The 15,000-nt window shown below is 43.3% G+C and overlaps 1 protein-coding gene across 3 annotated transcripts in view; it reads left to right on the top strand.

The window, feature by feature from the left end:
* Positions 1–15,000, top strand: part of LOC139294306 (spectrin beta chain, non-erythrocytic 1) — a 63,769-nt gene that overhangs the window by 47,379 nt on the left and 1,390 nt on the right. For 2 of the 3 annotated variants that reach the window (XM_070916162.1, XM_070916160.1), the window contains exons 31-43: positions 1–74; positions 281–655; positions 1,217–1,303; positions 5,109–5,266; positions 5,846–5,984; positions 6,532–6,616; positions 6,718–6,914; positions 7,211–7,311; positions 7,577–7,631; positions 12,077–12,279; positions 12,402–12,575; positions 12,779–12,821; positions 13,225–15,000. The exon at positions 1–74 is cut by the window's left edge and continues 131 nt beyond it; the exon at positions 13,225–15,000 is cut by the window's right edge and continues 1,390 nt beyond it. In XM_070916162.1, the coding sequence (XP_070772263.1) occupies positions 1–74; positions 281–655; positions 1,217–1,303; positions 5,109–5,266; positions 5,846–5,984; positions 6,532–6,616; positions 6,718–6,914; positions 7,211–7,311; positions 7,577–7,631; positions 12,077–12,279; positions 12,402–12,575; positions 12,779–12,821; positions 13,225–13,434 (1,901 nt within the window). In that variant the 3' untranslated portion in view covers positions 13,435–15,000. Of the gene's footprint in view, positions 75–280; positions 656–1,216; positions 1,304–2,931; positions 2,947–5,108; positions 5,267–5,845; positions 5,985–6,531; positions 6,617–6,717; positions 6,915–7,210; positions 7,312–7,576; positions 7,632–12,076; positions 12,280–12,401; positions 12,576–12,778; positions 12,822–13,224 lie in introns of all 3 variants that reach the window. The other variant, XM_070916161.1, reaches the window with a different exon arrangement.

Genomic DNA, 15,000 nt, shown 5'->3' with positions numbered 1-15,000 from the left:
TGGAGCAGTGGATCGCTGAGAGGGAGGTGGTGGCCGGATCCCACGAGCTGGGACAGGACTACGAACACGTCACCGTCAGTACAACGCACATTGCATCACCTTCTGATCATCATTAGTATTTTTGGTGTATAACCGCTGCCCGAAGCGTATCTGTCTGACCACACAGCAGAACTATTACTGACCACATCTGAACTGAAAGGCAAAGCTGCTGTTGTGCTGCTTTCACACGATGTCCGTACCAAACTGCCACTTACGTCTTTAATCTTTTGTGCTTCTTCAGATGCTGCAGGAGCGTTTCAGAGAATTTGCCCGTGACACCGGGAACATCGGCCAGGAGCGCGTGGACACCGTCAACCGGCAGGCAGACGAGCTGATCAACACCGGCCACGGCGACGCCGCCACCATCGCGGAGTGGAAGGACGGCCTGAACGAGGCCTGGGCCGACCTGCTGGAGCTCATAGACACCCGGACGCAGATCCTCGCCGCCTCCTACGAACTCCACAAGTTCTATCACGACGCCAAGGAGATCCTCAACCGCATCCTGGACAAACACAAGAAGCTTCCCGAGGAGCTGGGCCGGGACCAGAACACGGTGGAAACCCTGCAGAGGATGCACACCACCTTCGAACACGACATCCAGGCGCTGGGAACGCAGGTACAGACCCTATATCTGGAACTGGAGACATGAAAAACCTGGACCACATTCGTTTGGCTTTTGATAACGAACGCACCTCCTTTTCTTTGTTGTCTAGTGAGCTAGCTGCATTACAAGACCCAAAGTAAAGCATTCTTGTGTACTTCTTAGGCTGTGTTTCAGTTTGGTGTGGAGTCCCGACCTCGACCCCATCCAACACTGTTGGGACGATCTGGAGATTCATAAATTTCACGTTATTTAATGTTAATAGTTTTAATGTCTCAGTAGAAAAGACACTCTCAATTAAAGAGAAGTGAAAGCCATTATTTGAACTCATGAAGATCTTATGAATGTGCTCACTAGAAAAGCTGCGTCTCTTCCCTCCTGTTTCCTTAAAGAGTGACTTGAAAACTGAACAGCTTTTTAAGGCTGCGTGATGTGAACGTTTCACCTACTTTATGGGACCTTCTCAGCACGCACTTTTCAGCTCGTGACACTGGAGCTTTGGCGTGATCTTTAAATGCTTCGATGTGTGTCTTCGAGACCAGCCTGAAACCTTTTCTCCCTCCTCTTGGTTTTCAGGTGCGGCAGCTTCAGGAGGACGCAGTTCGTCTGCAGTCTGCTTACGCTGGAGATAAAGCTGACGACATTCAGAAGAGAGAAGGAGAGGTGAGCTTCAGCGTCAGGCAGCAGTTATAAACCACATCAGGGCTGGGCTCAGTTTACTCTGAAGTCAATCAGTAAATGTGGGTCTCCGTGTCCCTGCTGTGGGAACCCGACAATATAGAAACTTGATTTATCTGACGTATCAGGCCTTTTTTGTATTTGGCACATGACTTTAAAACTCTCAACTCTAATGAATTGGACCCAGCACTAATGTTAATGAAGTCCTGTTCCTCATGCATGCTGCACTGCTGCTGCACTAACGTTGCACTGTTCCTGCCACCCTGAAAGGAAAATAAAGCCAAATCCTTCGTAGAGTCTGTTTTCCCCGAAGAATATCGAAGAAGAAGAGCAATAAGATTGTGCGAGGTTAATAAAAGATGCCAAATTGTGTAGCACTGTTCTTCAAGTCACTCAAGCTGTAGATTATAAGCTCTTACAGTCTTACAGGGCGTGGTCAAAATGCAGGACGCTCCATGATAAAGTCTCCTCACTAATGGTTCTGAGCTCAGAGGGAGCATTAGTATTAATATTAATCCTTATTAACTCACTGGAGACTCATTATGATACCATATTGATGCCCATGAGGACGTATCATAAAGTGATTTCCCTCCAAATGTTATTAGTTGTCGGACAGTGATTGTGACGCTGAGTCGAATTCTGTTTTATTTTTGAGCTTTTCTGCACATTGTTTTTAAAGGAAATCTTCCAGCATCATTTATCAACCTGAAACCTGAAATTATTTTAATACTGTGAAGAAAGGATGTGACTCATTTCCTCCTTTTTATTCCAAAAACTCCAGCATGGATTCTTGTAGTAGAGAGCAAAACTTGTTCTCCTGCTAGTTGAGTTACTAAATGTGTTCAGACATGATGCGAAGTGAATTTCATTACACACAAAGTCGAAGGAAAGTCGTGAGTGAGTCTTTATGAATGTGAAACTTCACGTCACGTTCCATCTGAATTCACCTGCAGAGGGCTGAAAACATTATTATTATTATAATTACAGATCAGATCCTTGAGGATTGTTCCTGTATTCTTTCATGTTGAGGTTTTTCAACTCAAGTCAACAGAAACTGATGGTTAAAGGAACAGTTCGACGTTTTGGGAAATCTGTTTGTTCTCGGTCTTCCTCAGAGTGAGATGAGAAAATCAGTCATCATCCATAATTAGCCTAGCTTAGCACAAACAGCTAGCCTAGCTCCATTTAAAGTGTACTGTGACGCTGGATTTAAAGTCGACACAAGGGGTTAACAGGAGTCCCTCGGTGGATGCTGCAGATTAGATGAACTGTGATGTTCTCAACCAAACATCTGTCTTTATTCCAAACATGTCTGTGTCTTCATCCATCTCAGTAAAAGCTGCTTTTCATGATAAAATAGCCGTTTTCTTGATTCTACAAACTCAAGACTCATAAGATCTGAAACAGACATTTATAGAAAGTGTTGGTGAACAGTAACAGCTTTAGATTGAACTGGATCTTCACCTCCGTACCTCCATGACGTGCCACAGCTTCTTGTCTCCTGACGATCAGAATGGACTGTTCAATGATAAGCACTGAGTGTTTTTGATGGCGTTGTGTTTTGACCATTCCCTGTATGTCCATTTCCCTGCATATCCTCCCTGTCCACCCAGAAGAGAAAGGGAGAGGTGAGACTCCGTTTACCAAAAACATTGGCTTTGCATCAGTGTTCATTTTGGCTGCAGTTTTAGACTTTCTTTTAATATTTCCACTAAAATGTTGATTAAGTTTAGCGACATTTTAGTCATTTTCATGCAGTTTAGTTCTGGCCTAGTCTTAGTCACAGACCCGGTGATTTGCAAATACTTGTAGAGTTTGTTTTATATCATTCTGAAGTCGCTGTGTGGGTGGACCCATTTGGACCCAGACTCTGACAACTTACCTGATGCTGCATGAGTACCAATAAGCTGTAAACTCCACCCACCTGGGCCTCTGAGGAGGATAAAACAAATGCCACCAGTAGTTTGCAAATACAGTTTGGGTCTGGTCAGTCAGTGTAAATGAAAACCTCTCAGCCTCTAGTGTCGAGCTTTTCTCAAATCTTTTGAATATTTAACGGCTGCACACAGTGGTGCAATCGAATGTTTTTGTTCACATTTGCTTTGACGTAGTTGCTTGTTAAAATATCGCTGCTTGCAGTCCTCTGCAGCCGTGTTTCCATCAACTCTGTTAACAATGTCTCTGTCCGATGGATCTGTGACTGATAGTTTAGAGAAGATTCAGTCTGCCAAGAAGAACAGACGTTCATTCTGCAGACGTTTGCAGCTAAAGAAAATGGCCGACTGACGAGTCAAAGTGTCACACTTCCATTAGGAATATGAAGGAACTTGCTGTGCAGCTTTGCTTCGTGAAGCTCAGACGCTTTGACTTGTGTTGCTGCTTGTAGCTGGTAAATGTGGTAGAAACATGTTGTATTTATTTGACATCTGTGTTGTGTTGCAGCGGTGCAGCCAGTCAATCTCAGGCCACCCGCAGGCAAAGCAGGGTGTTGACATTCAAAGCACTGTGACGGGAGGTTAGGGCTGCGTTTCAGCTGCAAACGTCTGCACTTCGCCAAAGTAAAGAAACGGAGCGGTCTTAGACAGTTAACTCTCTGGCTGGTGTTCGGCTGAGTCACAGTGTTTCACAGCAGACGCAACAAGCACAACTTTCCACATGAAGTCATTCTAAATGCTAAATCCAAATCTATATCCAGTTTTATCAAAACGTCTCAGCAGTTTTCCTGCTGACGGCCATATTGGATGTCTTCAGTTGTGCAACAGTGGCTGCAAACACTTTCTGTTGTTGTTGCAACAGAATAGATTTTTAGTTTCTGAGAGGAAACTGATCATCACTGAGCCATCTGATCGATCGATAGAATATAGCTTGTAGCTGGCTAACCGTAGTGTCTGTGCAAATAACCTCCACTGTCTGGTTATCGACCTCACATGCTCACTTAGCTAGTAGAAGCTAGCATTAGCATGCTAACAGATTAATATGTCTAGTGGGTCTTTAGCTTGCTAACAGTTAGCTCAGGTTGAGGTTGTTCACTTTGACTGAGTGGATCCTCAGCTGCTTCAGCTGGCGGGTTAGCCAGCTCTCCTGGTGGTGGGGGTGGTGGTGGTGGTGGTGGTTCTGGTTCGAGCCCTCAACACACTGAAGCCCATATTGCTAATATTATATTCATTTGTATATTTAAATGTTTTTGCACTAAATACATTTGGAGCAGCTCATGAGCTTGTCGGGTGGACACACAAGCTGACATAATCCACTGAAAACATTATCGACAAGGATCAAATCCTCTATCGCAGTATATTTAATTTAGGATACCCTAAATAGGATACCCCTCCCCACACACACACACATGGGGGCTGCTTTTGCCTCCATAATCTGAATGTTTGAATGCGTCCTTTTTTTATTTGCTTTTATCCCATTTATTTATTTCTCCGGGCTGCTCTGTTCCCCCACAGTACCCTGGTGCTGGACCCTGGTGCTGGACCCTGGTGCTGGATCCTGCTGCACTTTATATTAACATTCTTTATAAAGAAGAATATCTCCCGGTAATGAAGCGGGGTAATGAGAAATAATGATTCCCCATCGATCATGAAGCATTTTGTGATTCGTGAAGATGCTCCTCCGTAAAGGAAGATCGATGAGGCAGATTCTTGATATCATGCAGCCTGATTTATGGTTGAGTAAATGGAAACCTCATTTATCAGGTCCACACAGTGACGACCTGTGTGTTAGAGGAGCCCAGCATCTGGTCTCTCTGCTTCTGAACTCTGCTGGTTGTCGTCTCGTCCCCCCTCAGGTCCTTGAGGCCTGGAAGAACCTGCTGGAGGCGGCGGAGGGCCGCCGGGTGAAGCTGGTCGACACCGGAGACAAGTTCCGCTTCTTCAGCATGGTGCGGGACCTGATGCTGTGGATGGAGGACGTCATCCGCCTGATCGAGGCCCAGGAGAATCCCAGGTAAGGACACTGAGTGTGTGGGAGCTTTCGACCACACTGTCTCTGATGAGTCAGTGTTTGCTGATGAACAGCTGATACACAAGTGAGACAAACACACACACACACACACACACACACACACACACACACACACATTTCTCAACTCTTTTATTCTAAAATGACTTCACTTCCCACAGTCGCCTCTGATGGAAATACTTTTTGACATTGACCCATTGGAGTCTCAGACTCCAACACGCCTACATGAATACAGAGCGTGGGGGCTCCTGGTCCTTTAGGGGGACATTTGGACTTAATCTGATGCATTTCGAAGGGGTTTCAGTCACACAAGAGGTCAGAGAATTTCTTCCACTAATACTGCAGAAGGAAACATTTCAGCCTCTGAGCTGCACTCCGAGAACTCAACCAGGTGATAGAAGAGGGAAGTGAACGTAGCTTGCAGTTTATTGAGCCACTACAAATCCCATAATTCCCCATTGGATTGATAAATATTAATGCCTTTTTCATTTAAAATCTTTCACCGGATCCTCTTCTTCACGCTGTTGATGTGGTTTGTTTGTGTGTTTTCTTGCTTGTCTTCAGGGACGTGTCGTCGGTGGAGCTGCTGATGAACAACCACCAGGGCATCAAGGCGGAGATCGACGCCCGCAACGACAGCTTCACAGCCTGCATCGAGCTGGGCAAAGCCCTGCTGGCCAGGAAGCACTACGCTTCAGAGGAGGTGGAGAACATTTTCAAATGAGATGATTTAAAAGCTATACAGATATATATTCTGTTAGTTATTAGATATTTAATTTGTTCCCTATTTGAAGGCAGACAGAATTATAATCCACATCCTGAACACAGCTGGACTTCAAGTCTTTCTATTTTTAGGTTCCAGATTTTAATCCGCTGCGTTCAGTTAGAAATGAGAAGCATTTGTTCATGGATTTAGTCGTCATGTTGGTCTCAGCATTCATTCCAGGTTGGATAAAAGAAAAGTCAGTTCCTCTCCATTTCATCACTTTCTGATTTGTAGCTTTTGACAGTTTTTCATATCAATATCCTTCAATATTTAGTGTCGACTTCAAACCTCAGTTGTTAAATGTCATCGCCATAAACCAAAAACCAGAGCAGCTGGATCTTGTGCTGCCAGTGATTTCTAAGAGTGAAATGATGGAGGTCTTGTTTTAAACACCCCCCTTTCAAAGAAACATGTAAATTAAAGGGTCTAGATGGATTTTAGGAGAATGCTTGTGATGTTTTACAGTTTTGTTTTCTCCCCTCAGATTAAAGAAAAGTTGTTACAGTTGACGGACAAGAGGAAAGACATGATTGACAAGTGGGAGGACAGATGGGAGTGGCTTAGACTGGGTGAGTTGTTGTTAATCATGTAGTCAGGGCATATATTCTCAGAAAGCATATGAACTGAATTCGCTGAGTAAATGCGGTTTAACGTGGAAACGTGTGTTCAGTCCTGGAGGTGCACCAGTTCTCCCGGGACGCAGGTGTGGCCGAGGCGTGGCTGCTGGGTCAGGAGCCCTACCTGTCCAGCAGGGAGATCGGCCTGAACGTGGACGAGGTGGAGAAACTCATCAAACGCCACGAGGCCTTCGAGAAGTCGGCCGCCACCTGGGAGGAGCGCTTCTCCGCTCTGGAGAGGCTGACCACGGTGAGACGCTTATCACTAAATCTGATGATTCATTCTGTCTTAGTTACATGTTTTCTTTTAGTTCGTTCGGGTATCATTTGAACTTAGATTACGTCAAGTGAGTGTTTCTTTTCCTTGTGGAGAGTCAGATTATCTGTACACGACCAGTACGACAGCTCTGGACCGCTCACGAGCTTCGTTCCTACCTAAGAAAAAGAAAAAAGGAAATGAACCACGTGTTCTCTTAAATCACTCGTACGTGCCGCTGTTGTGTTCCTACGGTTCTTACATGAGGCCTGATGCGTTTTGGTGTGCAGATGGAGTTATTGGAAGTGAGAAGAGCGCAAGAGGAAGAAGAGAAGAGAAGACAACCGCCGCCCACTGAGGCTCAGCCCGGCGACGCTGCAGCACCGCACAGGTATGTTATCAGAAAATGAAGGCCTTCGGGCTTTGTGACAGTTGGTCAGAGAAAATAATCATGAGCAACTGTTGTATCTTTGAAGAAAGACCTCATCAGGCCAGAAGACAGAAGCAGGTGTGGAAAGAGGCAGTTTGTGTAAAGACTAAATGATGGATCAGTCAGTAGTGAAAGCAGCCGTCAGTTGCAGCTGTTGTGTGTTTTGTAGGAGTGTGAAATCCATCAGCAGTGTGTCTAACTCTGTGTGTACTGTGTGTGTTTGCAGGGAGGGTGAGCCGGTGTCTCAGAACGGGCTGCCGTCCGATCAGGAGTCTCCCAGGGTTAGTTACCGCTCGCCTGCCTACCAGAAATACAGCAGCACCCTGCAGAGCCGCAGGACCACCGCCGCACCATGACACACACACACACACACACGTTAATGATGTGTACATTCAATATAACCTCACACACTCCAAACATTAACCTTTGACCTCATACAGAAGGGTCACTACACACCGGGTTTGTTAACAATATTCCTGTATTTATCATTTGTCTTCAGCATTTATTGTTTGCTTCTCTCCTTTACTGATTAATACTTTCTTATTAAGTGTAATAAGTCTTTAACTGATGACAATGGCTTTGTTTTGAGATATTAGTATAATTACTTTTAACAAGATGAGATCCTTTAAATCACCTCTAACAGCCTGTTTAGTAAGAGGAACAGGGGACAGGAAGAAATGGGACTAATGGAAAATGAGGACCGGTCAGCCTCACCATGGCCTCATTAGTTTATAGTTGTCACCAACGTAGCACCAATCATTTCATACATTTCAAAGAAGCATTTTCATGATGAGAAATTCAATGTGTTGCACCTTTAAGAGTGTAACTTCAGGCTTTATTAAAAGGCCTTGCTCATTTTCTTACACTTACTCAACATTCCTTTTTTTGTATTAGCTAAATTTAAGAAATTATAAATAAACACATGGACCACAGTAAAAATGATGAATGTGCTACTAAATGGTGCTCTGTACTCTTTAAACCACAAGTGACCAAACAGTAGCAGCACAGGAGTAATGAAAATGTATATTTAAACATTTAAGTGTTTGCATTTTGAGACATTTAGCAAAAAGGTATGAGAGTGAGTGTGAGTGCATAAGTGGTGTATAGACACACACACACACACAAACACACACACACACACACACACACACACACACACAAACAAACACACACACACACACAAAAACACAAACACACACACACACACACATAAGCCACATCAGTGTTTCAGTCCATTCCTCGCCTCATTTTTCTTTTCCGTCCTCCCTTCTTCCCTCTGTCTCTCTCAGCTCGACACTCCCGTCGTCCTCTCCCCTCAACTGTTAATGTTTCTGCTGTTTTACGTCATCATTTATAAACTCACCCTCTGGAATATGAACACACAGCCCTGACCCCCCCCACACCAGGTCTTAAAGCCACAAACGGCCATCTCTAAATCTGTGGATCAGTTCAAGTTTTTGGATTTTTGTAGATTTAAATTGTGGTGTCATCAGCATAATGAGATATACGGTAATAAATCTAAAAAATAAGACATCACATATAAAGCAGGCATTCATCAATGATAACAAATCAACAGAAACATTGCAATACTGTAGAATATTATCTATATTGAGGTCATACTCAGATAAATTATGTCTTACTCTTATTGTCTTAAAATAAAAGATTTTAAGCTGCTAAGTTTATCTCGATCATTAACACTGACAATCTGGAAATTGTTCAAAATGTAATCAAAGATTCATGAGTAGTTGAATTCCAAAATATTCATTATCTCATGTTATATTTTCTTCAAGACAGAAATTAACTTTTGTATAGACGGATATTTTGGTGAAAGTTACTTTATAAGTTACTTTTAAGAAAATAACTCGTAGTGTATCTACCTGCCCCAGGTGTGTCTACGTCCCACTGCCCAACTTCACCATCTTCATATTTATTTTCCACAGAGTGCAGAATGTGTACCACCATGTTTTCCATCACACATAAAGTAAAGTACCATTCAGTTTCTTCATGTTCAACAGTCCTTTACTCTGGATAATAATAATAATAATCGTGTCAATAATACACATTTTAATTATTCATTCACATTCACACAATAGTCCAATTAATAATAATGAATTAAAAAATAACATTTTTTCTTTAGTCTTGATTATAATCATTGTACATACTGACTATGTGTATATGAATGAATCATCTTACATAAAGCTCATCCTCCATTCACCTATAAGCATTTAGTGTGTGTGTGTGTGTCTTCCATCCTCCTCATTATATTTACTCAGTTATGATTTTGTGTCGTTATCATTATGATCGGTCTCTGTTGTTTTCATGGTTTACTGTTATCATTTCTCTCCATGGTTTCTGTTGCATGTCCATCCAGCTCCTTCAGTCGTTCCCTGACTAACACACATTCCCAAAATAAACCCGGTCAGAACCAATCAGTGCACTCTCACCCGTTCTGGTTCGTCTGTCCATGTGTAGTTGTGACTTCTCTCCACATGTATAATGTTTTTTTGTTGCATGCTGTCACCATCGTTAGCATTTCAGTTGATGTTTCTGTCCATGTTGTATTTCTTCATCTCATGTTCTTCACCAGTTTTCATCCTGGGGCTTTATTTTAATACAAACATATTGTGGCGGATTATTATTTGGTTTGTAGGCGGCTTTCATTGACATGGATCAAGATCAACAAAATAAAAAGGAAGTTCAAATAATGATAGGAGAGATTATCAACCATTTTCTTTGATTTCAGAGTAGAGAAGGAGTTCATTAGCTCACATGATATGGATTTCTGTAACTTCACGTAGTTGCTGCTGTTTCTTGCCAAAGTGACGCTTTCATTAACCTTGTATGTTGTGTTAACTCACACTACAAGTTTAAATAGTCTTTTCTGTGCGACGAGAATCTGAAAGAAAGTTGGGAGGCTGTTGGCTTCGTCCAATAAGAATTCCACTGTTTGAGAATGAGAGAAAGGCAGCGTTACTTTGTTCAGTTCTATTGAACGGAGAGTAAGAAGAAACAGCGAACTTAAGTTTTCTATCGCAGCTCAGTCATTACTACATTTAGCCACAACATCATGACAAGCTTCCTTGTTATAAGACCTCAGACTGCACGTCAAACACATATTACACACATTATTTCTACAGTAGAAACATATTCAGAGACAGAAGCTTCAAGTTTCAAACCCAAACAGACACAGAAGAGATAAAATGATCGTTGGGGTCGCTCTAGTTCTTTCAGTATTTCAATAAAAGTACTCAATTGTTCAAAAATGCTTGATACGCTCTAAGCTACAGCTCCCAGAACTGGTCCAGACCTTGACCGTCTTTCAGTAAGCGTTCCCAGGATTGGTCCATCTCTGAATGGGTCCAAGCTTTGATTAGCTGTCAGGGAGAGTTCCTTATCGAGCTTTCAGTAAATGCTCTCAGGAGAAGCTCAGCCTCTAAGGGGCTCCCAATAAACACTCACACGATTGGTGTAGCTCTCGCCAGGCTCTAAATAAAAGCTCCCAGGATCGGTCCAGCTCTTGCAGGCCTTCAGTTAAAGCTCCCAGGATTGGTCCAGCCTCTGAACTGTTCTCAAAAAGAGTGTCCACCATTCGTCCAGCCCTTGAAGAGCTCAGTAACGGGGTAATAAGCATCCGGTTGGAGTGGGTGTGGTGTGGAAAAATAAAATCTGTTTTGATACTAGGCCAATCGCATTCTCCCCTCCCCAATAATGACGCCCAGTAATGAGTTCCAAGCAATTTTGTGGATAATTGTTTGAGATTTTTTTGTGTTTTTTGTTTCTTCCCTTCTGCTAGCTTCTCCCCGTCCTTGTCTTTCTTCACACTGTCCACCATGTTGTGTGTTATGAAGTGGTGTTGTGATTTATTGTGCATGTCCTAAAATCTGTAATCAATGCATGATCAGACCGAGTGACCTCTCTGTGTTGGTAACATCCAATGCAGATGTTTGTCTAATCACAATTAAATGCTAAAAAACAAAAGCTTAAAAATGCATTAAAACGCTGTTTAAAGTCCAGTTTAGTTGAGTTTCTGAGATTAACTTGATGTTGAAGTTTAGTTCAGAGGGACTTGGTGAGTCAGGTTTGACTTTATGAAATCCAACAAGACGTTAAACTTGACTGTGACATCTGTAATTCATGATTTAACTCAGACTGGACCAGCAAAGAGAAACACTCTTTCTCTCTTTCACTCCAAACATTATCTGGTTCCAGCTTCTCAGATGTGACCATTTGCTGTTGCCAGTAAACTGAATATCTTCTAATATCTTTTGAACTGTGAGTCGGATAAAACCTGCTGTTTGAAGACGTCACTGTGGCCGATTACATTTTAACGACTAATAATAGAGAAATAACGTCTTAGAAAAGATCTCATGGCCGTTTTACTTAAATTCCTACACCCTCGCAGAGGAAACCTGAGGCTTGTTGTATTCCAGCTGGGGGGTTACTGGTTGGTGGGAACACAGTGATGCAGCCACATGTAGTCTGCTGTGTTTAGGACTCGGGACGTGATGCGTTCCTCGACTGACTTGTAGTGACTCGATCAGAGTGAAGCTCGTGCACCGAGTTGACCTGCCAGGGTCTGTGCTTCTGCTCTGCTCTGCATGCTGCAGCTCAGATGATTCTGATTTCCAGCTTCTGTGTCTGAGAGAGAAAGAGTTTGTAAAAGAGTGAATGTGAGATCCATCCACCCACAGGCCTCCTCTGACTCTTCTCTCTCTTCTGTTTCCAGGATAACGTTGAAGGGGGCGAGGTGGTGAACGGGGTGTCAGAGCCCAGCCCCGCAGGGTCTCCCGGGGCGTCTCGCAAGGGCAAGGCCAGCCAGGCGGCGACCCTGCCGGCCAAGACCCAGCAGGACGCCCCCACGTCCCAGCTGGAGGGCTTCCTGCACCGCAAACACGAGTGGGAGGGGCATAACAAGAAGGCTTCTAGCAGGTAGAGATCGATCGTCTGCTCTTCATAACGGAGAATTTACAGCATAGAATTAAACCAAGTCACGGTGGGTATTAGCTCTGCAGGTATTGATGAATGATCGGACCCGCGCTGTGTCTCTGCAGGTCGTGGCACAACGTGTACTGTGTGATCAATCAGCAGGAGATGGGCTTCTATAAGGATCAGAAGAGCGCCAGTCAGGGTATTCCCTACCACAGCGAGATACCCGTCAGCCTGAAGGACGCCGTGTGCGAGGTGGCGCTGGACTACAAGAAGAAGAAGCACGTCTTCAAGCTCAAGTGAGCGTCCTGATGCTCTTTGTTTTCACATCCACAGTGACGACGGCGGCGTGTTTGGTTTTCTGACCGATGCAGTTAGTTTGTCTTTTTCCTTTAACAACGTTCTGAAGTGAAGCTAATGCAGCCGGAGTCTCGTCAGGCGGAGAGAGCAAAGATCAGCTGCTACGCTGATGACTGTTTAATATGTTGTCTCACCTCCACAGGATCACTGACGGCAATGAGTATCTCTTCCAAGCCAAAGATGACGTGAGTTAAAGAAAAGAAACGTTCACCTTCTTCTTCTTCTTCTCTCAATATTGTGGTGCCTCCTTCTCTCTGCATGCATTTACATTTACAGTCCTCCAATAATGTTGTTTATTGTTTTTATTTTATATCTTTATTTGTTTGTTTGGAAACTTTTTTATTTAATTTATATACATATTTATTCATTAGTCTTTATTATATCCCAGCATCTTGTAATAAATGGTTTATAACACACTGTAATAGAGTTGTAAATATATATTTAACATATTCATGTATTTCTCCTCCTGTGGACGCTTCATGAGTGGAGGCTGCTGTTTAAACAAATAATGAATCACAGTGTATTAAGAAGTTCATTAATGACATGACATTAATAAATGCTCCTCCTCTCCTTCTCCTCGTCCTCCAGGAGGAGATGAACCTGTGGATCTCGGCCATCTCGGCCGCCGTGTCGGGCGACAAGTCGGAGGTCACGCCCAGCAGCCATAGCACGCCCGCCCCCGCCGCACGCGCTCAGACGCTGCCGGCCTCCGTCGCCACGGCGGCGGCCGAGTCCAGCCCGGGCAAACGAGAGAAAGACAAGGAGAAGCGCTTCAGTCTGTTCAGCAAGAAGAAATAGACGCTCCTCCTTCCCTCTTCCTCCTCCTCTTCCTCCTCCCCTCGGTGCTGTTTGGGGTCGCTCCTCATTATCGATCGATCTTTGGTCAAATATTTGTTGAAGATCGTCAATTGACCGAATTTTCAGTCCGCGCGTAGCAGCTGATAACTGTAATAACTAAGAACAAATAGAATAACTGCGCAGTAATTAAATGTACTTCCAATCCAAACTGATGGGGCATAAATTTCCATTTAATAACATCAAATGATAAGAGTGGAGTTCGATGAGGAAAACAAACAGCGTCCAGCAGTTACAACATTAGCAGCTGCTATGTCACATAAAATCCCAAACAGCCACTCTTTCTCTTCCTTCTATTCTCTCTTCCTCTTCCTCCTCTTCCTCCTCTTCCTCCTCTTCCTGTCAAAGCGTGACTCCAGCATGCAAGCTCCGAGCCAAAACTCTCCACTCTGTGCCTATCAACCGTCCGGTCTGGCTCAGAGCTACAGCTACAACACACCACCTGTATCCTCTGTTCAGTTTTTGTAAGATAAGGAGCAGGAAAAACGAATAAAAAACGATCGGATTGAAGGAAAAAAGTTTAAAGGGGGTCTGCAAACGCTTCAGGCAGCTGCTGTCATAAGAATAAAACCAGAGTTTGCCGCTGAACAACAACACGATGTAGAGGAGTTCCCAGAATATTCCTGTTTATTATTCTTATTGCTATTATTTGTGTTTTCTATCTCCTCCTGTTCTGTTTTTCTTCTCTGCTTTCTCATCCTCCCAGCTTTTCGTCGACTACTGCCTTTCGTGGGTTGTGTTTACGCTCCCGAGCCGTCTCAGTTTTTTTGTTTTGTTTTTGTTGTTTTGGGAAGTTGTAGGTAGTTCCTGTTAGGGTCCATCTTCAGTTTTTGCGAGGCCTTGTCTTTGCAAGATGACGTGTATCCCTCTGTAGTGGGGAAAACTGAGACCACGGCGGGGTAAACCTCTCAAATTACGCCTCTGTGTGTTTGTGATTTTAGCTGATCGTCTAAAACTATGGAAAAGTATAAGAAGTATAGAATCATGTTGTGAAAGTGCGAAATATAAAACATTTTAACTCACGTTGAACTTTGAAGAGCAGAAAAATGCAATTCAAAGTACAAAACTAAGCTAAACAGCGTTTTGTGCACTGAATAATTCCGCTTTTCTGTTGGCTAGATTTGTGAAATAAACCTGTGAAAAGCAAATTATCATTGTGTTCTGTTCGGCTGTGGTGCTGTCTAATTCCTGCAGCAACACAGAAAGAAACGAAACAGAAGTGGCTGTAATTTGGAGCGTTACCCTGCGGTGCTTTGAACTGTATGTATAACTTGTGTATAACAAACTGTTAAAAAATAAACCTGTGTTTAATTTCACCTATTATTATTATTATTACTACTAATAAGACCTACCAACCGTAATAAGCTTCATTTGAGTATAACTTTCTTTCCCTGAAAGCGGAACGATATGTACACTTAACAAATCTGAATGAAGGAATAAATAACTAAGACCAGTAAGAATGTTTGTTAACTCAAACCTTAAAGCATCCAGTAAGTTTTCTTTTCTACT

Source organism: Enoplosus armatus, chromosome 12, assembly GCF_043641665.1.
Source record: "Enoplosus armatus isolate fEnoArm2 chromosome 12, fEnoArm2.hap1, whole genome shotgun sequence".
Lineage (NCBI taxonomy): Eukaryota > Metazoa > Chordata > Actinopteri > Centrarchiformes > Enoplosidae > Enoplosus > Enoplosus armatus.
Note: the sequence above shows the minus strand (reverse complement) of the source record. Positions and strands in the feature narration are given on the sequence as shown.